Consider the following 24,881-nt stretch of genomic DNA (forward strand, 5'->3'; position numbering starts at 1 on the left):
CTGGGCCTTAGTGAACAGCGCTTTGAGATTTCTGCACAAAGATAAAGAGACAAGAGCCTAGTTAGGTTGTTTTTACCCTAAATAACAGTGGGCTGAGTTTCCTGTATCCTAAGAAGCAATAGGTTTCACTGCTTGTATCTCAGCCAGAGAGCAGCAAGTTAAGATACCTGTGACCCAGAGAGCGTCAGAATGAGTTTTCTGTATCCCAATGTGCGGCATGCTGAGTTTCCACCAGCCCAAGGAGCAGTATGTTGTATTTTTACTTATCACGTGCAGCAAGTTGAGTTTCTTGGGCCTCATTTATGAAAGCCTTGCGCCACCGGTGCGTCACTTTTTCCCATGTTAAAAGTGACGCACCGGCGGCGCAAGGCCTTCATAAATAAGGCCCCTTGTGTTTTGGAAGCAGGTTGCGTTTCCATGTTACTTACAGTGGATTCTTACGTGTGGCTCCTAAGGAGCAGCGGGCTGAGATTCTTGTATCTTAAAGAGAAACAGGTTGTGTTTCCTGTAGTTTAAGAAGCAACTTGTCCCCTTCTCCTGCATCCTAAGGAGCTGCTCATTGGGGCTCCCGTGCCCCGAGGAGCAGTAGGTTGAGTTTCCTGTAGATCAAGGAGCAGCAAGTTCCACTTTCTTGTATCCTGAGAAGCTTCTCATTACGTTTTCTGTACCCTATGGAGCAACAGGCTGAGTTTCCGGTATTTTAGAGAGAAATTGATTGCTTTTCCTGTAGAATACAGAGCAGCATATCCGACTTTCCTGTATCCTAAGTAGCTGCTCGTCTATTTTTTCTGTATTCTAAGAACAGCAGGCTGAGTGTCCTTTAGGCTGGTGAGCAGCAGATTGTGAAGAAGACTGTTGGCTTTCTGGTGTCATATGGGCAGCAGGTTTTTAAATTATGTGCACGCAAGGCAATGCAAGTTGAGCTTCCTGTACTCAAAGGAGCAGCAGTTTATCTTCTACACACAAAGAAGCAGCAGCAGGTTGTCAATCCTTCCCCAATGCTGTAGATTCCTTTAGCACAATTATAACTCTTTTCACTTGTAGGGGGCTGTTGTGAATGTCACCACAAGCTGTCTGGGCAGTTCTGGCATGCACTATCTAGAGCTGCCTACTCTTTCGTCGAGCATACAGGTTTGAGGGCAGGGAGTTGTAAGACATGGAAGTAATTAATTAATTAATTAATGTTTGAGCTTGTAAAGCGCACTGCTACCCGTAGGTTTCCTGGCGCTGTATAACGCTGGGGAACCAGTCCTGGCTTTCCCTGTGGGATGGTCCCTGCTGGGAGTCCCCAAGGTGGAGCCAGGCATTCCTGGCGTTGATGGGGCCATTGTGGAGATTAGGCAAGCTAATGCCCAGAGTTGCCTAGTGGGACCCCTGATTAGAGTAGGCTCCGAAGCGAGAATTATCGAGACCCTGCCGCGTCTGGAATTGAACCCTGGTCCCGGCCGACTTCTGCTCCCAGGTCTACCGCCTCTAACCAGTGAGCCACACCACTCCATCGAACAGCTATGGATGCAAAACAATCAGCATTAACCTGTTGAGTGCCCAATGAGACAGACGGGTCTGGAAATAACAAAAATAAGAGGGTCTCAGGAGCAGCCTAGGTATGAAGGCAAAAAGCATGCTAAGGTGTTCAAAAATCACGCCCTCGGTAGTAAAAAGTTTTCACCGACCCACAGGGTCTTTTCTTGACTGAGCAAAGGGGATCTGGATTGTGTTCATGTGTGCAGACACCTCTTCGTTCCCAGATTCCAAATGTATGTACTCATGGAATTTAAGCTGGTGCCATAACTTCCCTTATTAAACTCTAACTCCCGCACTACTGTCCTCCAATTCACTGGGCTGCTGAGGAAGAATTCAAGTGGACACTGATCAAACCATCTTGTGCAAAATCATACCCTAGGTCATATCTGCAGCCCGAAACTTTGAACTGCTCAATCTTCTCTCCCACCCCCTTCTTCTGTAGCCTTTTAATATTCAGGCAGCATCTTCCTCATGAGCTGCACTGCAGAGCTGACATGTCAGGCTTTATTGATATCATGGCGCCCGGCATGGCCTGTCACATGGACATTCAGCCTCTGGCGGCCCCCTAAGGTGAAGGCCTGGCAGCTCTATGGGCTTCACAAAGACATGCCTTCTGGGTTTTGTCCAAGGCTGGACAATGTGAGCTGTGCCTGCAGCAAATGGGACAGCCCAGGGTTACCCTCGCTTTCTTTCTTCCTCTCCTTTATTGTGCTTGCCTTTCTCCCCGTTTCAACCCTACTCTCTGTCGCTAACTCTCCAAAAGCAGAGACTGGAAACTCCTTAAGTGGCGCACTGGCCTCTAGGGAAAGTGGGAGATGCCCTGACAAGCTACAGCCTGAAAGGTTGGTAGGGCAGTGCTGACTGTGCCCAGGAACATCAGACTTTGAGGCACACTCTAGAGCAGACCTCTGCCAATTTCCCAGTAGGCCACTGTGCCTCTCGGTTCTTTTGCACAAAGACATCACTGGTGTGTCAACAAAGTGTGACAGTGCCAGGCTTTATCTTTGTGCAAGAGGCTGCCACCAAGTATTTAGAGGATGTGAACGGGTAAAGGATGCCTGACTGAGGTCGAGGTAGGAATCCCTTCCTTAAGGACTGGTAGAGAAGATATCAAAGTGACAGCTCAGAAGGACAGTGACCACATATAATTGAGATGGTGCAGAGTGAGTAGAATCTGCCCACATAAGGGAAATGGTTCAAGTGGTAGAGCTAACAAGAGAGAAACAAATATTGGGTACAAAGTGGCAGGGAGAGAGACAGTAATGGAAAGAGAGGGGGAATGCCAACAAAGGGAAGAACGTGACAGAGTCAGTAAAATGAATGAACGGGCAAGAGGAAGGGTAAAGAAAAGCAAGGGGACAAAGAAAGTGAGAAAGGAAGAGGGTACGGACAAAGATGAGTGTAGACGGGATCAAGATGAAGGAAAATAGAGAAATGTAAAAGATAGCAAAAGAGAAAATGAGTAAGAGATGCAAAAAATAGGTTTCAGTGATTAGTAAGGGGTATTAAAAGAGCAAGTGGAAGATTGAAGTTGAAACACAGAAAAGGCCGAAATATGAATGGAAAGAGAGTAATAAGGTGAGAGAGAGAGGGGATAAAGGAAGAGAGATATGAGAAAGATAAATGGAGATAAATAATGAGAGAATCGGATAGATATGGATTTGCAGCTAGGGAGATTAAGGTAACGAAGGTTCCTAAAAGTAAACAAAAAAACCCAAAGTGTGAAATAAGGACAGAGACAAAATAAGACACAAACGTGTATTTTAAAGACAGAAATTCAAATGTTTTCCTGACAAGCTTCCCGGCATATAAAATAATTTAGCTGTCTCCACCCCCCAAACAAATACATGATATTTTATCACAATCTTATGCCAAATGTTAAACATTTTGACCACGCTAAAATATTGTAATGTGGCTTAGGGTAGTTACTCTACGGAATGAAGATAACGTTTCATGTTCAGAAGTGCTTTAAATTTATTACAATAAATATATGAATTGTGAAATACTGCAAGCAAACTACATATTTCAAGTTAAAATAGAAGGTCGAATTTTTAAGATGAGTCCAAAAATCACAGTGAGAATTTAAGAATGAATTGCATTTAAAGAGATTGATCGAAGAAAATATACAATCAACTTCTTAACTAACTCGGGAAAACAGAAAGTCCTCTTGGAGCGATTCCCTTCATTTAAAAAAAGGAAAAGGGAAGAGGTATATTAGCAAATAAAAATGAGAGAGAACTGTAGGAGTCAATAACACACTTTGCACATATTTTGCAGCATTTGCATTAACAAATCTGTGCCTCATAACACAATTGTTTGACTTCCATTACCTTTAAAAATCAATTATATTTTGGAAAATTAGGCAGATTTTTGTGTTTACCCTTTATCTTTTCAATTGTATTTTACAGATGAAATTATGATACACACAGAATTTTGTATTTAAATCGATTTTAGGAAAAATACAAATGAAACCCACATATAGAATCCACCATTAAAAAGACACAAGACAACATGTTTCCACTCATATACTTACCATCGTGACATAGCAGCTTAGAATTGGTATAACAACATTTAATTGCACATAACACAGTTGAGTATATTGATCTCATGATTATATTAAATATATTATTTTAAACATAAGATCATTAATTGTAAAGCTCTGTAAATGACATCCATATTTCCAGAAATTTGTCCATTGAGTCAACCGGTATTCCTCAGAAGTAACATAGAGTCATATTTTTTGTTTCACTTGTATGAAGACCGCATACTACGAAAACATGCTTTGATCAGTTAGTGGAATGCTTTCTTTAGTGAGATCTACACAAGAAATCATTTTTTTAACTACATATGGTGCACCATTTCACAATAACCACAATCTATTCACTTGTGTGTGAAAACTATTTTTTAGGTGTATAAAAAACTTCAAAGTAGATCTCTTGATTTAAAAAAAATGGAGGTGAATTGATAGTTAAAACAGATTTAATAAATGATCTGAGAAGAACAGAAGAGTGTACACTTCCTTGCATGTATTCATAATTGCAATCTCAGATATAGGATGTAAATCTGCATTGTTTTGCAAACCAGCACTTGTGTAATCTTGTTTTGAAGTGAGATTAGATCTCCAAATTATACCAAAGTTTTTCATTTTGGCGACATTCTCTTATAACCTGGACTTGAAAAGAGGTCATGAAACAGTAATGAGTAGATATCTAGAAAATATACTGCTTTTGAAAAATGTATTTTTAATATGACAGTGGAGAGCCGAAAGAGCAGCCACATATCAGGTTGGATTTTAGGTGATGAGCTTCTGTTTGAGTGATGAGAAATTGAATCAGAAGACCACCTGTCATGGATCAAATACTGTAATAAATACAGAAAGTTTTCTGTGAGCAATAACCGCTCCATTTAATAAATAAAAGTTTACAAATTCATGCTGCTAAACAATTACTGGTATGTATGAGGCTTGCCAATTGGTAAGAAGGAAGGTCTTAATGTTATTAAAAGGTGAATAAACTGGAATTAACTGAGGGCCAACACACCCAGGGCTGGCCTTCAGGTGAGGAATCACCAGATTCCATACATGCATCGCCTTAGGAGATTGCCATAAGTTTACTATTTCTTACCCCCTTACCACACACGAGTTGGAGAGCAAGAATCCGTTTTGGAGTCGTACATGAATTTACAGGTGTAAAATGGATGGTTCTCACTGTCATGAGCATTGAAAATGGCTTTACCCTTAATTTACAATTAGCAATAGACTGCCACCAACCAGTCTGTCTTCCTGTTAGAGTACAAGAAGGATCGTTTCCTTGAGATTAGAACTTGGGCCACTTTGAATGTCCCCAAACCAGCCATAACCTTGAGCTCTGCTGGGAAGCACTTAAAGCACCAGAAGGTCAAGCACAATATGTGGAACTTTTCCTGGGAAAAACGAAAACGTATGAAAGTACAGCTGCAGCATACAGTATCAGACTTTAGTTATTGTAGCATATTCTCCCCTTCCTTCTCCTTAATTTCTGATGTTCTTGGGTACCATACATCATTTTGTATCTTCTGCTGCCTAAATACACCATTATAGTTTCATCAATATGTTGTGACTCTCTTTATGCTGTATACCTTCTCTTTATGAAGATAGATGCCTGTAAACCTAGTTACACTTTCTTCTCCAAGAATTTAAACATTCACAGCTGCTATGTGAGTAGGCCATGCTAGAGAAAGGGTTTTTCAGAGTATTCCTATAACTAAAGGCCACAATTCAGGATTGGGCTGGGCGTAGGGTGTATGTAGCATAATAAAAAAAGGAGTTTGTGAATGTATTGAAATGCCACCCTAGCAAGAATCAATGTAGTTAACATATAGAAATGAAAGATAAAGAGTTGTATTAACATAATGGAAAAGAAAAAGGAAAGATTAAGACCACACTGGTATTGTTTTGGAGGCAAGGTGCTCTGTTTTTTAGGGATTAGTAAATATTTAGATTCTGAGGCCTGAAAAAGACAACTAAGATCAGAATGCATAGACATATACTATAGAATGTGGAGATTACTGCACCGGCTAGTTCCTGTAAAGAGATGTTAGACTGAGCCTAGGGTGGTTGCAGATGACATGCCAGTGTCAAGGGACCCATAGGGCTAGTGGAATCAGGCATATCTTGCCTCATTTGGGGTATCCATCTTTCTCAGAGAAAAATCCTGCCATTTGTTCATATTTGAAATACGGAAATGTGTGGCGCTGGTTCTTGAATAGAATGGTGTCTGAAATCCTCTGTATTCATTTTTGGCATGGCAATGCTGCCTCTGCTTGCTGTAAAAATCATTTTGGAATGGTTTAGGCAGCTCTTAAATTCTTAGAGGTGAATGTTATTTACGTATTTATAGGATTGTTTGTTTTAAAAGGGGTAAAAAAACACATTTGCTCATTTTTCCAATACTTTTCACCAGCCTTGACATAAAAATACTAGTCATGTCAGTAAAATTCTGTCTATGTGCAACTACAGCTACAGCCGCCCTCCAGAGCTGGTTGTGTGTCAGAATATCCTTAGTAAAAATATCTTCTGCCAAGAATATTGTGTCTGAAATATAATTTACTAAAATATTGTCCCAATCGGTCAAGATTTTGTACTGTAAACTCCAATGTAGCGATATTTTTGTGCACAATATTTAAAACACAATATTTCTGTAAAATATTTTGATTGCAATATTCTAGTACTATACCCCTGATTCATTGACTATCAATTTCTTCTCTATCCCCCCCTCCTATTTTAGTATAGGTCCATTCTTATTTATAAATCAATGATAGGTGTTGGCCATCAGATTCCATGCTTGCCTACTTCTTCACACCACCTTGTAAATGGCGGCTGGTACATCGCCTTGATCCGCGCCAGCGTTACAGCTGACCAGCTTGGTGCCCACAGAGAAGATGCGCCGGCCCCCCTCGCCTTCGAAGCCCCTCAATGCCCGAATAATACTCCCAGGCTGAAGACGGCGGCATCCCGCTGGGCTCTAAATGACTTTTTCATTTTCCGAGGCCTGCACGGCGGCTGCTTGGTATTCAGGGGCATCTCACCAGCGCTCAGCGCCGCTCGGCTTTGGCCGCATTACTTGATTAAAACGCATATCAACTATTATACGATTCATTTTTTTCCCTGCGCTTTCGCACCACGAATTTTAAACTATGTTAAATCGTAATGAAACTTGTGGAGCAGGCGAGGGTTAGGGGGTCGTGACAAGGTGGCGAAAACACGGCGGCCATTTGCTATTATTTGTGTGGAAATACCGTGGGGGCAGTGGCGGGAGTCTGCACCAGCGGGGCCAACATTTCCATTCAGCAAGGTCTGCGGATTTTCGGAGCCTCGCATTGCCTTCTTTTCCTCCCGAAAATACAATCTGCAAAAAAAGCCAGCATTTCTTATCTATGCGCTGTGGTGTCTCATAAATAGCTGAGCTCCCATAGAATGGAACAGCAGGTGTCGTAATCCCAGGCCCTTCTGTCTGCTCTGTAATTCAATTGCTTTTTTGTTGCTTTTGGGTGTTATTTGGGTGGGGGAGTTAACACCCACTTTCAGTCAAGATTTTTGAAATTCTGATCAGCAGGCACATGGTCACCAATGAGCTGCCCAAGTAGTGTGCGCCTGTATCATTTGAACCCTCTCCCCGTGTACACCAGGGCACCTTAAAAGATCCCTACTGGCTGAAATTCAAGAACTACTGTCATTCGTCGTAACAAAATTCAACTCCGCCAACCGGGCCTAATTTTGAAAATAAAAGGGGTGCTTCTTTCATTCACGCTCACATGGTCCTCATATTGTACCACAATATCAGTAACATTTTCGACCAACAGCTTTATCTTGACCATAAGATTGACTCAGGAAATATTACCTCAACTGAGGTAAAAAATACATAAATCCACACATACAGTATTTCTGCAGTCTAGCGCAGGGTCATGGTTATTTGTAGATCAGTAGTTCATGAGTTAATATTGTAACTTACAGCTTAATATAGGACAGTCCCCTGGCACCAGAAGTCTTTCTATGATAAACTTAGCCTGTGGTTGGGACTTTAAAGAGGGCGGAACAGCAGCTATCAGAACCTTGTCAGCTATAGCATGACTTCTTCGGCACTAAATGCACCTCCTTCTGTTTGATTTTCTGACGAGCTCTGATGATATCTGCCGTTATAGTCTGACTCCATCCAAATCATGAGCAGTCCACGCAACCCATCTTCAGCTTACAGAGTACTCCCCAGAAGTCAGCCGAGAGTACTCCTCCATGTCACGCACCAGCCCAGACAATCTGCGGTGTTTGGCTTTAGATAACTGACACGTCTGTTGAGTATAGGTGCAGGAAACAGACCAGCCCATTCAACCAAACTCTAGATTACAGACCGGGCCCAATAGTTCAGCTCAGAATAAAACATCAACCGAGGCAGTCACCGGTCAGCATGCCAACCCCGTAGATTCCAGCTCCAGATAAGTAACCAGTCGAAGAAGAACACAACTGTAGCTGATAGACCACTTTGGACAGATGAGGAAGTGTCAAGATTTAGATATCAGACCAGTTCATACAGTTGAACTGTCGAAAATGAACCAATTCACGTAAGTTGAAGATGGGACAATCCATAGAGAGAAGCTCTGAATAAAAGGCCATCCTTTAGGGCCAATGTTAGATAACAGACCAGCCAATAGATAAACATTTTGGGTAACACACCAGCACTAGTGAAAGGTCAGGCAGCTGACGTGTGTATAGATCAACTCTAGATAAGAGACAGGGCCACAGAGGCATCCTCCAAACCTTCCTTTCTATAAAGTTGAGCTTCAAATCCCAGTTTTGGTTCCTATAAAATCCATCTCCAATTGACGTTTTTGCCACATAGCCTTTTATATCACTTTTGCCGTTCCTATGCGCTGCAAACAACATGTGTTATAGTGACCTAATTGTGTGTTGCCCCGTTTAACGAATTTGAAAGGATTGTGGGTTGAGCGACCCATGACAGGATTCAAACTTGTAAAATAATATAAAAACAGGTGTCAGAAAGGAGCGGATACCTCGCTGGTCTTAATTGCAGATTTCCTTTCTATGAAGTCCAACTTCAAAAAGCAGATCTCTGTCCCATACAGTCAGTAAACCAGAGACGCCGCTGATTTGTCGGTTAGCGGTTTGTTTAAAGGACAGTTTGAGAGTGGGACAGATGTGACCAATATGTCAACCTTCCCAGGCAACAAGGGGCGATATAGAGCAGCTCTTCGGCACCAGGTCCTCTGTGAAATCCTGGGGCCCCAGACTAGTCAGACAGACTAAAGTTTCAGGTGAGCAGTTCCATAAGTTGACGGGTCCAAACTTAAACTCGGATATTGCCCGAAAGGCTACGTTGTCTGAAAGGACAAAGGGGCAGTGGCAGAGTCCTTCAGGTGCAAACTATCCGCCTCTGAGAAGTAGCGTCAAGGCGGGATAGTTATGTGTTCCCCGGTGGGCCTGTCGGCCTCTGGGCAGTGCCACAGAACGCAGGGCTGGCACTGGGCCCTGAAGGCCTCACTGCCAAAGATCCAGCTGAATCCCATTGATCGTTTACCTCCGAGGCAACCAGGCTCTCGGGAGTAATAAGAGAGCAAGCCCCCCTCTTTCCCCTTTCAATGCTCTCGAGGCGGGGGTGCACACAGTGCTCTTACCCTTTCATTACTAGCTTGCTAGCTTGCTCTCCTTTCCCATCATTATCCAGGAAGTCTCCTCCTGCCAAGTGTTTACAGTCTTTAATTTACACATTTGAACATGCTCTATTGAGCTTAAGAAGCTTGAATTAATCTCTTCCTTTCCTGAAGTCTCCCCCTGGCCCTCCAACCAAAGTGGGAGCTTCACAGCCTGCCTGTGCAACCACCATTGCACTCCTAATAGCGCCATTGGCCTTGTCCAAGTCACCTATATAGGGGTCCTTGGCAAAGTAACCTATTACATCCATGATAGGATCCAAGTCGCAAACAAGTCATCCACAGGGCTCATAATAGTGCCACCACGTTGTCCAAGTCCCCTATACCAGGGCCTTTGCCAAAGTAACCTATAACACCATAGCAAGGGCACCTATGACAGGGTCCTTGGGCCCGATGCACAAAAATTGGAAACAGTGATTTCCAAATTGCAATTCTGACCAAATCGCAATTAGGAAATCGCAATTCCTAATGTAATGAAGAATATATTAAAAATTGTGATTCCTAGTGGGGTGCCAAATCGACCAACCTCATGAATATTAATGAGGTAGGTCACCATGCCTGTGATTGCTTTTAAATAAAGCTATTTTTTCCTTAAAAGAAAACGGAATGCGTTTAAAAAAAAAAAAGTTTCATGTTTTTTTAGAGTTGCTAGTGGTCTGTGGGACCATTGTCTGTTCTTAGAAAATATTTTAGTTTACATTCTCAAAGGTTGAGGTCCCTTGGTGATCCCTTCCCATTTGCAAATAGGTTTCCATCTCCTTTGCGGTGCCAGTAAAATATTAATGTTTTGCAACTGGAATTTGGTTGCAAAACATTAATACATACCACTGCGATTCATTATTGAGAAGAGACACCTTAATGACGCCATTTCCAAATACTGATTCGCAAAAGTTACCGAATTGCAATTTGGCGTTTGTACATCATAAAATGCTTTTTTTTTCAGCCTCAAACAGAGTTTGCGACCTCCAGAAAAGTCCCAATTAAGGTACCTATTGCAGTCATGGCACCTTGGCCTTCCACAAACGTCTATTAACAGCGCCCAGCCATTGTCTAAGTGCTTTAAAGGGGTTCTGGCTGGGGTTGGGTAGCCTATCAACTGTCCTAGGGTCTTCATCTCCCCTAAGGTACGTATGCTAGGATCCTTTCCAGAGTAACCTAAATCACTTATAAAATGCTTACCTATGATAGTTGTGGACCTATGGGCCTGAGATCGTCTGAGTCACCTATAATGGGTCTACTCTGTGGTGCATTCTCTGGCTTGTCCTTTTATGTTTTGTTTGCCTCTATGGATGGCTCTGGTACCTATAACTGACCCAAATAGTTTGGTCTAGGCCCTTCTCGAGTCACCACAAAAAGGATATACTCCTGGCCTTGCCTGAGTTACAATTGACATCCACCTCACACTGCCAACCACGGAGGGTCACATTACACATTATTACAATCTACGAAACAGGCACACTGCTGGGACCTTTGCATGCTACGTTTGTTCAGACGCCTTGGAGTGACAACTGTGTGCTCAGAAAGGTCTACCAGTTCATCTAGTTTGAGGTGGGCTTCTAGAAAAGACTCCTATCTGTGTCATGTACACCAGAAGTCTGGACCAGAAGCATGTACGGTAGACTGCATACAGTATACTCATCTATGCAGATCTCACAAAGACCCTGATTATCCCAGGAAAACAGGGCTTTGTAGCCTCTTGAGATCAGCAGGTGAAGAAGCACTGGCTCACTAGTTCTTGGATTTGAACTGTTGGGTGTGAACTGGGCTGCTTGGAGGGATGTGGGAATCGCATCCCAAAATATGAAGTTTAGTGCAAAATGTATGGTGTTCTTACCAGTTTTTATTATAAAGTACATTTTCTACAAATTAACAAAGTTAGTTTCAACATGGGACAAGCTGCTGGCTAAAAATCCAAGGTTAAATTAATATATAGCATTTGATATTGTTCACTTGCATTTACATGACCAGGCCGAGATGCACCTCTGTTAAATCAAATTTGTAAGCAATAGGCATTTTAAGGCATTTTTAGAAAGATGGCTCTAGAGACCTGTCAGAATCATCTTTAATTAGTCCGTGTGTGTGCCTGGCACTTACCTAGTTGATTTGGGCCCCAGGCCCATTATCTGTAGTCTAGATACCCCCTGTAGGGAATACGTTCCACGGCTTCATAAAGTAGCGAGCGCACCACTGAAACGTGTTTACCATTAGAAGTTCCGTTTTAGGAAATGAATTTAGGATTTGCAACACACATCCTGTTCACATCAGACTTAATCCTTTCTTACAAACTTCCAAGCCTGATCTCCAAAAACACCTCTTCACAAAGCCCCAGTATTTCTGTCTTTTCATAATAGTGTGTCCTTTGCTCATTTACCCTCTTCTTTCAATTTCCACAGCACTCCCTGGAGCCAAGCCATTGTTTCCATCCTGATAGGCAGTGCTTTAAATGTACCATCAGGTACTCTGTACCTGTACTTCCTAAATGTGGAAGGAATAGTACCAGCACTTCTTTGTACTACTACATTGATTTTAATGGGTGAGAACCAGCACTTCTCCGCAGCAACCAGGTACTCGGAGACAAGGAGTACCTGCTATTTTCATTTTAGGCACTGCTCATAGGTTGCTCCGACTGTATGATGGGCATGTTTGTCAATCTTTTCACAGTATTTCCCGTTGCTTGTTATTTGCTTGAACCGGATTAGCAGAATTTCTTTTTATTGTTTCACCTGCTGAGGTGTTCTGTTATCTTGTATGATTCCTGCTTGCTATACATAGCAATCTGTTTTTGAAGCACTATGGCAAAAACTATTAACTAAATAAAATATATGTCAGTGTCCTGATCCGCGTGCTTAGCAAAAGCTTCACTTTGGAATTGGAATAAAAAGCTGGGTAATGTATCACATAGAATTCTGAGGTCGTAGGTGAACATTCCCCCATTTATTAAGAAGGTCTCCGCCATCTTCTTTGCTATTTGACATCATATCTCGAGTAATCCAGCTGCTGTAACATATGGTTTAAATCAGAGATCATAATATTAACAGTTTTATTACGCTGCGTTATATAAAAGACCTATAGCCTTTCAGTGTAATGCCTTCTGGAAAGGCATTGGCCTTTATTGTTCGAGGTTACTTTGAGTTTCACTGTTTGTGGTACTGACCTTCACACCCCCTCTTATTGCAAGCCTTGACAGCTCAACAACAGCTGCCACTGGAGAGTCTCAGAAACTAAGCATCTCGGCTAATCACTCCAGCCTTACTGTCCTCCATTATAGGCCCCGGAGAACATCTGTTGCTCGTTCAGACCTGCTTGGCACTTGGTAGCCCTACGCCCCTATATACATGGGTGCATGTTTGGTTTATTGCTGCAGATGATGCTAATGAATGAGATGACTGCATGTTGTAAGGTCAGACAGAAAGGATTAATATCAACAGTGACAAAGCGGTGGAGTTAATGATGCCTTCTGTTTGTGGTTCCTTAGGCTACTGATACAGCAGCCATTCCTCTTAAGCAGATTGCTTCTGCTCCTCATGTTCCCCTGGCTTTGGTTCAGTGTTTTCTCAATGGTAGTGTGGAAATAACCTATTAGTCCATCAGTAATTCCTTATTGTACATACATTTATTTTGTATGAATTTCTTGAGAGTAAAGTTGACTCGAGTGAATGAAGATATCATCCTCTTGAACCCTTTACTTTTATATCTCTACAGCATATTTGTGGGTGGTACTCAGAGGTAATGTTATTTATCTACTAAGATAAATTACGCATTCATTGTTAGTGAACATTGCTGTTTATACAAATGAGGCGGCCTACAAGAGCATCTGGAGCCAAGCCACAAGACCATTTTTGCAAAAGATGGCCAGCTGGAGAATGGCCATCTTTTGCAAAAATTGTCTTGTGGCTTGGATCCTGAGTTTTAACCTAGAATAACCAGTCAAGGAGTGGGGATAACGACTTCCACAGTTAATATATAAAGGCACAATTCAAAGCCTTCTTTAGGTAAACTCATAGTTAGAGCAGAGTTTAGAAAAAGATGGGCTAAAATAATTATTTTGACGACAGAAGACATCTGTCCAAGTTGTTTGAAAATGTGCAACATTGGTTAATATAGGTTATTATACCCTGCATGAATCCTTCGTTACAACTCACTTTTTATAGTTATAGGAACCTGTAAGAAATGTGTAGCTGTAGACTAGTATAGCTGAGCACTTTTCTCTCTCTATATATTTATGTATATATGCTTAGCATCTGTGTTTGTGGTATTGTTTTTTGCAAATCTAGAGAAAGTCTATGATTCCAGAACCTTGAAGTTATCTTCTTTCTGTCGTGGGCCCTAAGTCTTGGTGGAAAAATATTAATCGGAGTCCTGAGAGCCCATCTTCTTGAGTGGCCAGATTGGTTTGCCGTTATACCAAATTTGCAAATAGGTATTAGAAAAAAAAATCAACCATGAACCCTACGGTGCAATTGGATGTTATGTCTTAGTGAACTCGTAGATTTGAGGCCATTTGCACTCTACTATGCATTTGTTGATTTCGCCACAACTCTGGATGCAATAGGTTCTGGAATAATATGAGGAAATAGCCTTTTGGGCGAGGCGGTGGCTTCTTTTCAGTCTTAGCAGGCTTTACTCTGGCAGGCGGGCTAAGTTTCAGTCGACACAAGCTGGCAAAAGGACTAACGAGGTTCTGTGTAAGGGTGAGGTAAGGTTGGTGGTGTGCTTGCACCACTGCCTCATACATGTATTACATATATTACAGGTTTGGGTGCTTTTATTGAACAAAATCCAATGATATAAACCTTTCAAAGGCACTCGTAAAATATGGAACATAGTTCAGAGATATTGATGGAATATGCGATTCAGTGTTATAATGACAACAAGAAACCATTCTGCATAGATACGCAACTGTTATTGTTTAATCAATGGTGTATTTATGAAAGTTAAAGGAAACCTGGACATTTTAAATCCAATCAGTGTCCATTTTAGCTGCACACTCTAGAAAACTGCTTCAACAATTTCTTCTCCTCTACGGACGAAATGTGTTTTTAATAAAACAGGGTGTTTAATCTAAAATGTTACATTCTTAATTGTAAAATTAAATATTTCTCTTCTTTTTATAAAGACAACAAAACTTTATTGTCTAGTATTTCCCTGACTGTTATCAATAAAATTGTCAATGTTTTTTCAAACTAACTTCCCTCAAAATAAACATGTAATATAAAAAAAATGCATAATAGGTAACTCTTCAGACTCATGTTTATGATGTCGTTAGAACCCCGCAAAAGCAATTTAGGGGCAGATTAATTACACGATCTCAATCACAGCAATGATATTGTTATCTGTGTCCAAATTCGGCTTGCCCTGCCTCAAGGGACTAGATACTCTTATGGAAAATGCTGATTAAAAGCACAGCAAATTTATGAGCAGCTCAAGTGGCATTGTTTCGACAGGGTCCCGGGGTTGGGGCAGAAGGTGACTAGGAGGAAGTGGACCTAAAATGGTCTGTAATATTGGTGTCATCGCCTACTAGTTGATAGTGCATGATTTTGGTTGAGGCTAAAACTGATCTGTACTAATTTTAATGAATCAATTGAAAATTTCCAACTAAAAATCCAAGATGTTCGCTCTACACCTTCTGATAAAGATACATGAAGCACAAAGCACATCACTCTTAACATATGTAGCACTGGTCCGGTTTGTAATGTGTCCAATGGTGTAGACAACCACTATCAGGAGCAAGTCAAACTGCTTCACCTAAGGCGTTCAGGAAAGCCCTCACTCACCACCTAGTGATGACATGCTTCATCACCGGGCCCCAAAAAATAGACAGAGTGTCTCTTTTGTGTGCTACGACGCCAGGTTTTACTGCAGAGCGGGTTGGTGAGTTCAGGCAGTGTTGTGTAAAGAGAACTAGTGAGTGATGGATGGTTAAAAATAGTCCGTAGTGTATCAAAAATTAACTTTATTCTGGAGATCACTAGGGACAGGATAATTAAAAGTTATGTGTAGGAAATGCGTCCACACTTAATTAAGTGGTAGTTTCTTAGTAATCAGTCGACATGTTTCAGCCACGAAACGGTATGAATTTACCTGGCATTCATCAGGACTTCAGCGTGTACTAAACCCTGGTGGAATGGACTCTCTAAGGCCCACCCTAACCTAGGGACGTGAAAGTGAAAATTAAACAAAAAAAGGGGGTGTAGAAGTGCAAAAAATTAGGAAAGAAATTTTTCTTCCCAATGACTCCTGGTTTAGGAGGATTCCGTCTTTTCGGTTTCTGCACCTGTGGATAAAAAGACAAGGACAGACATGTAGGACAGAACACTTGTGGGACACCCCCGCGCCGCACGGCCACCAGCTGCTGCGTGTGCCCCATTGCCTTGCCCTCTGCCTCGCTGCCTGCCTCGCTGCCGGCTGACGCCGCTGTCGTCTGTTTTGTTTTGTTTTGCCAATCATTTGTGCTTGTTTAACCAGCATTTTTTCCCCGTGTTAGCGCTTTTGCTTTCCATTTGTGCCTGTTATTTTTTCTTGTCAATTTCTGCCCGTCTTAGCGCTCTCCTTCCTGTCTGCCCGCCTACCTCGCCGCCCTCCGCCTTCCCTCCCCGCTCCCCGCTTCCCGCCACCACCGCTGACCCCGCCCCTTTTTCCCTTCTGTTCCCTCCCCGCTCCCGCCTCCCAGCTGCCCCGCCCACCCGCGCACTTCGCCTTATATGGCGACCGTGCGAACGCGCAGCGGTCACGCGCAGCGGTCACGCGCAGCGGGCGCGCCGATTGTGCGCCGAAGGCGCGCCAAAGGTAAGCCCGTCTACGCCCGTCCGCGCCTGGACCGCGCCCAGTGCCAGGACCCCTGGACCTCGAAGACCCCGACCGACCCACCGGACGTACTCAGCCGCCACCCTCAGCGCACTCAACACTGGCCGACGCCCAGAGTGCCACCAAGCCACACCACGACGCACCCACGGACCCTTCAGCTGCCACGCCTGCAAATTCACCTGCAACCGGACCTGCCTCGCACCAACACCCGCCAAGTCGAACACCAGCAGCACCCACCTCAAGTGCATCCTGCTCAACACCCGCTCCGTCCACAGACACGCCATCGAACTCTGGAACCTCCTAGACACCACTGCCCCTGACGTTGCCTTCCTCACAGAGACCTGGATGAACGCCTCTTCAGCGCCCGACATCGCCATCGCTATCCCAGAGGGCTACAAGATCGTCCGGAGGGACCGCAACGCCAACCAGATGGGAGGAGGCATCGCCATCATCCACAAGAATACCATCCGCATCACGACCAGCACCGACAACACCCTGACCACCGCCGAACACCTGCATTTCCAGATCCACACCGACCCGAACACCACCCTCAGAGGCACCCTGATCTACCGACCTCCGGGACCACGCACCCAATTCAGCGAGGACATCGCCGACTTCGTCAGCCCGCATGCCCTCCCCTCCGCCGACTACATCCTCCTGGGGGACCTCAACTTCCACCTGGAGAACAACAACGACCGCAACACCAGCACCCTGCTCGACAACCTCGCCAATCTTGGACTCAAGCAGCTGGTGTCCACCCCCACCCACCTCGCCGGACACACACTCGACGCAGTCTTCTCTTCCAGCACAGACATCGACTTCAGCCACGCCACAGAGCTTCAATGGACGGACCACAGCTGCGTCCACTTCACCTTCAAGAGAACGACGACCCACCACCACCAGCAACAGGCTGCCCGCAGAAGCTGGAACAAGATCACAGCAGACCAGCTCGCCACCTCCCTGAGCCAGCACCCTCCTGCCAGCTCAGCGAACCCCAGCCAGGCCGCCGACAACCTCACGAAGTGGATCAGCAACTGCGCGGACGAGCTCGCCCCGCTGAGGACCCCGCCCAGCAGACCCGGCAGCAAGAAAGCCCCATGGTTCACCGACGAACTCAAGAGCTCCAAGAAGAACTGCCGAGCCCTCGAGAACGTCTGGAGAAGGGAACCTACACCGGACAACAGGACCACCTTCAAGCTGGCCACCCGGAAGCACCACCAGCTGATCCGCGCCGCCAAGAAAACTGCATTCAAGGACCGGCTGGACAACAACGCACACAACTGCAAGGAACTCTTCAACATCGTGAAAGAGCTATCCAACCCCAGCACAGGAAACAACGACATCACCCCATCACAAGACCTCTGCAAGTCCCTCGCTTCATACTTCCACAACAAGATCGCGGACATACACAACAGCTTCAACAACCAACCAACGCACACCAAGACCGAACAACCACCCCCCACCACCACCCTCCACGCCTGGACCCCGATCAGCACCGAAGACACCATCCGCACGATGAACTCCATCCACTCCGGATCACCGACCGACCCCTGCCCTCACCACGTCTTCAACAAGGCTGACGCTGTCATCGCACCCCACCTGCGAGACATCATCAACACATCCTTCGACACCGCCACCTTCCCTGAGAGCTGGAAGCACGCCGAACTCAGCGCTCTACTCAAGAAACCCACAGCGGACCTCACCGAACTCAAGAATTACCGCCCCATCTCGCTCCTCCCGTTTCCAGCCAAAGTCATCGAGAAGACCGTCAACAAGCAGATGGCCGCCTTCCTCGAGACGAATGGATCCCTCGACCCCTCACAGTCCGGCTTCCGAGCCAATCACAGCACCGAGACCGCCCTCATCGCCGCCACCGATGACATCCGAGCCCTGATGGACAACGGAGAAACAGCGGCCCTCATCCTCCTAGACCTCTCCGCGGCATTCGACACTGTCTGCCACCGCACCCTAGTACAGCGCCTCAGCAACGTCGGAATCCAGGACAAGGCGCTGGAATGGATCATCTCCTTCCTCGACGGAAGAACACAGAGAGTCCGCCTACCACCGTACAAGTCAGAGGCCACCGAAGTCATCTGCGGCGTCCCTCAAGGATCCTCTCTGAGCCCCACCCTCTTCAACGTCTACATGAGCCCCCTCGCGGCCATCGCACGCCAGCACAACCTCAACATAATCTCCTACGCCGACGACACCCAGCTGATCCTCTCCCTGACCAACGACCCCGCCGCCGCCAGAGCCAACCTGCACGAAGGGATGAAAGAGGTAGCCGAGTGGATGACGACCAGCCGCCTGAAACTGAACTCGGACAAGACGGAGGTCCTCATCCTGGGCTCCTCACCCTCCGCCTGGGACGACTCCTGGTGGCCTCCCGCCCTGGGCACCGCACCCAAACCGACAGACCATGCACGCAACCTGGGCTTCATCCTGGACTCCTCCCTCTCCATGACCAGGCAAGTCAACAACGTCTCCTCGGCGTGCTTCAACATCCTACGCATGCTACGGAAGATCTTCTGGTGGATCCCCACCGAGACCAGGAAGACCGTCACCCAGGCCCTCGTCACCAGCCGACTGGACTACGGCAACGCCCTCTACGCCGGTACCACCGCCAAGCTCCAGAAGAGACTCCAGCGGATCCAGAACGCCTCAGCCAGACTCATCCTCGACATCCCACGAACCAGCCACATCTCCGGACATCTGAGAGACCTTTACTGGCTCCCCGTCAGCAAAAGAATCACCTTCCGCCTCCTCACCCACGCACACAAAGCCCTACACGACCAAGGCCCGAGCTACCTCAACAGCCGAGTCAACTTCTACGCTCCCAAACGCCACCTCCGATCAGCCAACCACGCCCTCGCCGCCGTCCCCCGCATCCGAAGAGCGACGACAGGAGGAAGGTCCTTCTCCTACCTGGCCGCCAAGACCTGGAACTCCCTCCCGACCGACCTGCGCCTGACCCAAGACCACCTCTCCTTCAGGAAGAAGCTGAAGACCTGGCTGTTCGAGCAGTAGCGGCACCCCCCCCACCCCCAGCGCCTTGAGACCCTACGGGTATGTAGCACGCTCTATAAATGTCAGTGATTGATGTTGATCGCTCATGTCAATCCAAAGTGTACACCATTGGACACTCTTTTCTTGTTTATTGATTAGTACCGGGGAATAAGAGTGTCACACTACTCTCCCTGCCTCTCTTTTTGTTTGGACCTGGTTTGTAATGTGCAAGGTAAATACGGAGAGAACAGGCGCTACTTTTTTAGAAGAAAGTTCTAGAACAGAGGGTGCTCAACATAGGTCCCTGAAAGCGAGATCCATTTCAAATATTCAGACTTCGACTGACTCTGTAAATGTGTTCCATTTGAACTCATTATATGTATCACTATATTATATGCATAGGCTAAAAATCTGGCCTGCCTGGATCTACTTTCGCACGCTACCCTAGATCTAAGCACTGTTACACCAAAGGCAGTTATATGGATTCCTGCCTTATAACCTATATTTTGTGGCATCTCCTCTTAAATTTGCCCAGGGCACCCCCAACCATCTCCTGGAATCATCCTTGACTGTTGGACCATCATCTATGATCTAACAAGAGTCTTAGGTATCTCTTGATCGCAACACTACCAGAGCCCTGAAAAAGTGGAGTGAAAAAGAAAATACCAACACTGATAGCACCAAATAAACCCCATCTGCCCCAGAACCCGAGAAGACACCTGGAAAGAGGCCAAGAGGAAAGTCACAGGAATCTATAACTGGCCCCAGCCTCGAAAAATTGGGATGAATTTGGCTGAAGCATTATTTGCACGATTTGCTTGAAAGTACTGGCTTTGCCTTTACTCGGTGTAGGACATTAATAACCATTGTACAGTGCCTGACAGTACCGTCCTAGAAATTACTTGGTACTGGACTGTGTGTACGATGACTGCTGCCAGTGCATGACAGCACCAGCATTGTTAGTTCATGGTTTATGATAGGACTACCGCATTAAGTACTATGTGCCTGATGGTACCTCAGTACTTGTTACTTATCAGCACAGTGGTGCCACTGCTTGGTAGGAACAGGGTACCACTACTCTAAGTCAGCCTTTACCTCTTCAGCCAGCTCATGATGCTTGACAGTACTACTAGTGACGGTACTACTAGGGCACAGTACTTTGTTCTCCACTGTACCAGCAGTAGCAGTGTTTGTCACCTATTAGTATCAGCGGTGCAGATGCATCGTGCATCGTGCTTAATAGTAGGTGTCAGTGCTTGTGACCTGTCGGTATCTGTGATGACTTTGCCTACTTTCTAGCAGTACCACCGCAGTGCATGGCCAGCTCAGATTTAGCAGTAATACCCCTTGTGTTGTTGTGAAAATGTCAAGAATAATCTTTCTCAAACTGACCCGGATGTCTATTTCCGTTTCCAGGTAACAGGCTGGACGAGGGGTCTGACGTCGAGTCCGAGCCGGACCTACCCTTGAAACGCAAGCAGCGGCGCAGCCGGACCACCTTCACGGCCGAGCAGCTGGAGGAGCTGGAGAAGGCCTTCGAGAGGACCCACTATCCAGACATCTACACCCGGGAGGAGCTGGCCCAGCGAACCAAGCTCACAGAGGCGCGAGTCCAGGTAAGGTGTCTGCAAGGTGTACCAAGCCAAGCCCACTCGAGTCTACAGAAGCTTCTGAGAGCTATACCCAGCGTACGAATCGGGGGTACACGCGGTTGGATGGCGTCCACCCACTTTTTTCACTTCCACAGGGTGAACGCCATCCACTCTGCCAAGAATTTGAGCCCCATTAAATAATGTGCTGAACTCGTGCAGGTGTAATTTCCAAACACCGGGACACTGTCAGCAGCGCCTGCACGTTGTTGTCTGCTATCGATCCGCAAGAACGTGCAGGTGAAAGGCGGGGTTTCTTATTTCAGACTCCTGCTCGGCCCATAACAAAGGCCAAATTTAAGGGGTCATCAGGCCTCCTTTTGTTCGACTCTCTTTGCTGGGAGCAGTCAGGAGCCTCACACCTGATGCAAATGAAGCCCAGTGGCAACAAAGGCTCACACCTTGTTAGCACTTCATATATACTTAAGAGAGGCAGCTTTTCACTTTGTTCAGTCCCTGTTTAGGAGATATGCATGCACTGTAAGAATGTCAGATGTGTTGGTCTTTCGCAGTCTTTACACAAAGCAAATTGCATTTATATAGAGCTTACATCCCCCAAGGAGGCGTTGAACTAATACATGTACCACTATGTTTTCTTGTATAGCCCTACTCATTCCAATGCTGGGTGTCAGAGTGCTTTACATCAACATGTGCATATTACATGTACAATAAATTATATGTTTGTAAATGAATGTACAGGATGTGTTACATAAAACTGGGGGATTACAAGGTGTAGAAGTCACATATCATCTTCCGGCATAGCTCAATGTGCTATCCTCGCAATCCACTCTAATCTACGCATGATAGACCTGCTAAACATATATGTATGGGCTATAGATCTGATGTCACTTCTTGTGATGCCATTTCCTGTAAAGTCATGGCTTGGTGATGCCACTTTCTATGATGTCAATTCCTGTGATGCCATGTGTGATATCGTGTGCCGTGATGCCATGCACCGTGATGTTGCACGCCGTGATATCACTTGCATACTGCCAAAGTAGGTCAGTCACCCCACTTCATTTTTTAGGACTTGTGCCCTGGCCACGCCCACTCAGAGCTGCACCAGGCCAAACACACCCTCAGTTGTGTCCTGCACATTGAACCTTATAGGCATTATTTTGCCCATTAGATGAGGCCTCCTCTGTAGGGTCTAACTGTAGCGTACCGGGAGTCTTGTAGATATATTGACCGGCGGCCTGACCTCTGGCATTGTGTCCAGTACTGAGGACTCATTCTGTCCAGTAATAAATGTCTTCAGATGGGTATTGTGTGCTGTATAGAGGCCCCATGTGGAGCCCCGTGTCCCGTACTGTAGTTCTCCCCATTCACCAAGAAGCAGAACATACGCTACCATTCACTCAACCCTTCAGCGGCATGGTTACCCTTCTTTCGCCAGGGAGCAGAAAGTGCACCACGGAGGGTGTATTTCGTTCACCAGGGAGCAGTGAACACGCCCATTCACCAGATGGTGGTGCAGGGTGCATCCCCATTCTAGTGAGAGTGAACGGTTCAATATCATCTATTGGTAAACTCAGGGTGCACTCCATTTACTAGGAAGCAAGGGGTATACTAAAATCTCCGGAAAGTAGAGGGTGTGCCGCGTTCACTAGTGAAGGGCGCGTGCATCCTCTAGGGCTAGGCACTAGAGAGTCTAGAGTGCACCCCCTTCATTAGGGAGCAGATAATGGCCTCCACCCCCAGAAGCGGAGCCCCCTCGTCCTTCACTAGGGAGGGGGCGGCGCCCTCCCATTCACCAGGCAGACGATGGGTAAAGTTCTTTCTGTAATGAGTAGAAAGTGCACCCCACCTCCCCCGTTCGCCAGACCGTGGGGGTGGCACCCCTTTTTCATTGAAGATGGAATAATTATTGTTCATAGACCCATGGCTGTCTAGATATGGTGATTTTGGGGGCGGTGACCAGAGGTTTGGGGTATCGGAAGAGAGAGGCGGAGGAAGTGCAGTGTGGAGTTGAGGGTAAGGCCCATGCTGTGATGGGAAGAGGCCGGCTGGACGTGTGTGGGTGTTTTTGTTTCAGGGTTGGCTTTAACATGCACAGGATTAATATTCCTAGCGGGAACGGCACACGGGGCCTCTTGTCTGACAGTGAAGCCCGTGTCAGCTGTGCCCACAACTCAAAGGGATCGGAGGTGTTAAAAGATTTGTGCTCTAAAGGGGTCCTTGGGAACCGAAGTGTGTGCGCGGGCGGGGGGCTACCAAGAAAAGCCCTCGAACGAGGAATGCCTCGGGTTGCACAGAGCGCCTGGTGTGCGACTGACTTTGTCCCAAACGCACCAGCGCCCCTCTGATGCACCGGCCTCTCTGGCCTCTCCTTATAAAGTCCCCTTTCCCCAAAAGTCCTTTCCAGTCAATGGGAGGTTGAGCACAACGCGACCAACAACACTACCCCCTCCTCCCCCTACACGTTCTTCTGCCTCCAGGGGTCCCAAACCCGTTACACCACTGAAACGGTGGTTGGGACCCGTGGCCGAATATCTCTGAACCCAGTAGACTAGAGTTTTGTGACATCTGTGGCACTGAAGCAGTGGCCTGGATCCACACTCTTGTACCAGTGAAGCAGTGGCCTGGATCCAGTGGCCTGGATCCACACTCTTGTACCTGTGAAGCAGTGGCCTGGGTCCAGTGGCCTGGATCCACACTATTGTACATGTGAAGCAGTGGCCTGGATCCACACTATTGTACCTGTGAAGCAGTGGCCTGGGCCCACGCACTTTTACGTGTGAACCTCTAGAATGAAGTTTTGTGACACTCAAGCAGTGGCCTGGATCCACACTCGTGTACCAGTGAAGCAGTGGCCTGGATCCACACTCTTGTACCAGTGAAGCAGTGGCCTGGATCCACACTCTTGTACCAGTGAAGCAGTGGCCTGGATCCAGTGGCCTGGATCCACACTCTTGTAACAGTGAAGCAGTGGCCTGGATGCAAACTCTTGTACCTGTGAAGCAGTGGCCTGGATCCAGTGGCCTGGATCCACACTATTGTACCTGTGAAGCAGTGGCCTGGGCCCACGCACTTTTACCTGTGAACCTCTAGAATGAAGTTTTGTGACACTGAGCAGTGGCCTGGATCCACACTCTTGTACCAGTGAAGCAGTGGCCTGGATCCACACTCTTGTACATGTGAAGCAGTGGCCTGGATCCAGTGGCCTGGATCCACACCCTTGTACCTGGGAAGCAGTGGCATGGATCCAGTGGCCTGGATCCACACTCTTGTACCTGTGAAGCAGTGGCCTGGGCCCACGCACTTTTACCTGTGAACCTCTAGAATGAAGTTTCGTGTCACTGAAGAAGTGTGGCTCAATGGTTAGAGTGGCAGACCTTGATGCAGAGCTCTGGCCCGGGACCAGGGTTCGATTCCCACCTCGGCGGGTCTCGAGCTCAAAAATTCCTCGGACCAGATATTCTCGCCTCAGTGCCTATTCCAATCATGGGTCCCACGCTGCAACTCTGGGCAATAGCTTGCTTAATCTCCACAACGGCCCCAACAGCGCTAGGATGCCTGGCTTCACCCTGGGGGTGCCCAGGAATGGACACTTCACAGGGAAAGCCAGGAAGGGTTCCACAGCGGTATGAGTAATAGCGCCACGAAACCGCTTGGTAGCAGTGCGCTCTACAAATACTTTACATTTACATTTACATTTACATTTACATTTGAAGCAGTGGCATAGGGGCCCGATCC

General features: G+C 46.3%; 1 protein-coding gene across 2 annotated transcripts in view; it reads left to right on the forward strand.

Annotated features, from left to right (window-relative positions):
* PAX7 (paired box 7) overlaps positions 1-24,881 on the forward strand; it is a 267,766-nt gene that overhangs the window by 146,255 nt on the left and 96,630 nt on the right. For both annotated transcript variants that reach the window (XM_086921698.1, XM_086921699.1), the window contains exon 5: positions 20,953-21,152. In XM_086921698.1, the coding sequence (XP_086777824.1) occupies positions 20,953-21,152 (200 nt within the window). The remainder of the gene's footprint in view (positions 1-20,952; positions 21,153-24,881) is intronic.

Source organism: Lissotriton vulgaris, chromosome 5, assembly GCF_964263255.1.
Source record: "Lissotriton vulgaris chromosome 5, aLisVul1.2, whole genome shotgun sequence".
In the NCBI taxonomy this organism is placed as follows: Eukaryota; Metazoa; Chordata; class Amphibia; order Caudata; family Salamandridae; genus Lissotriton; species Lissotriton vulgaris.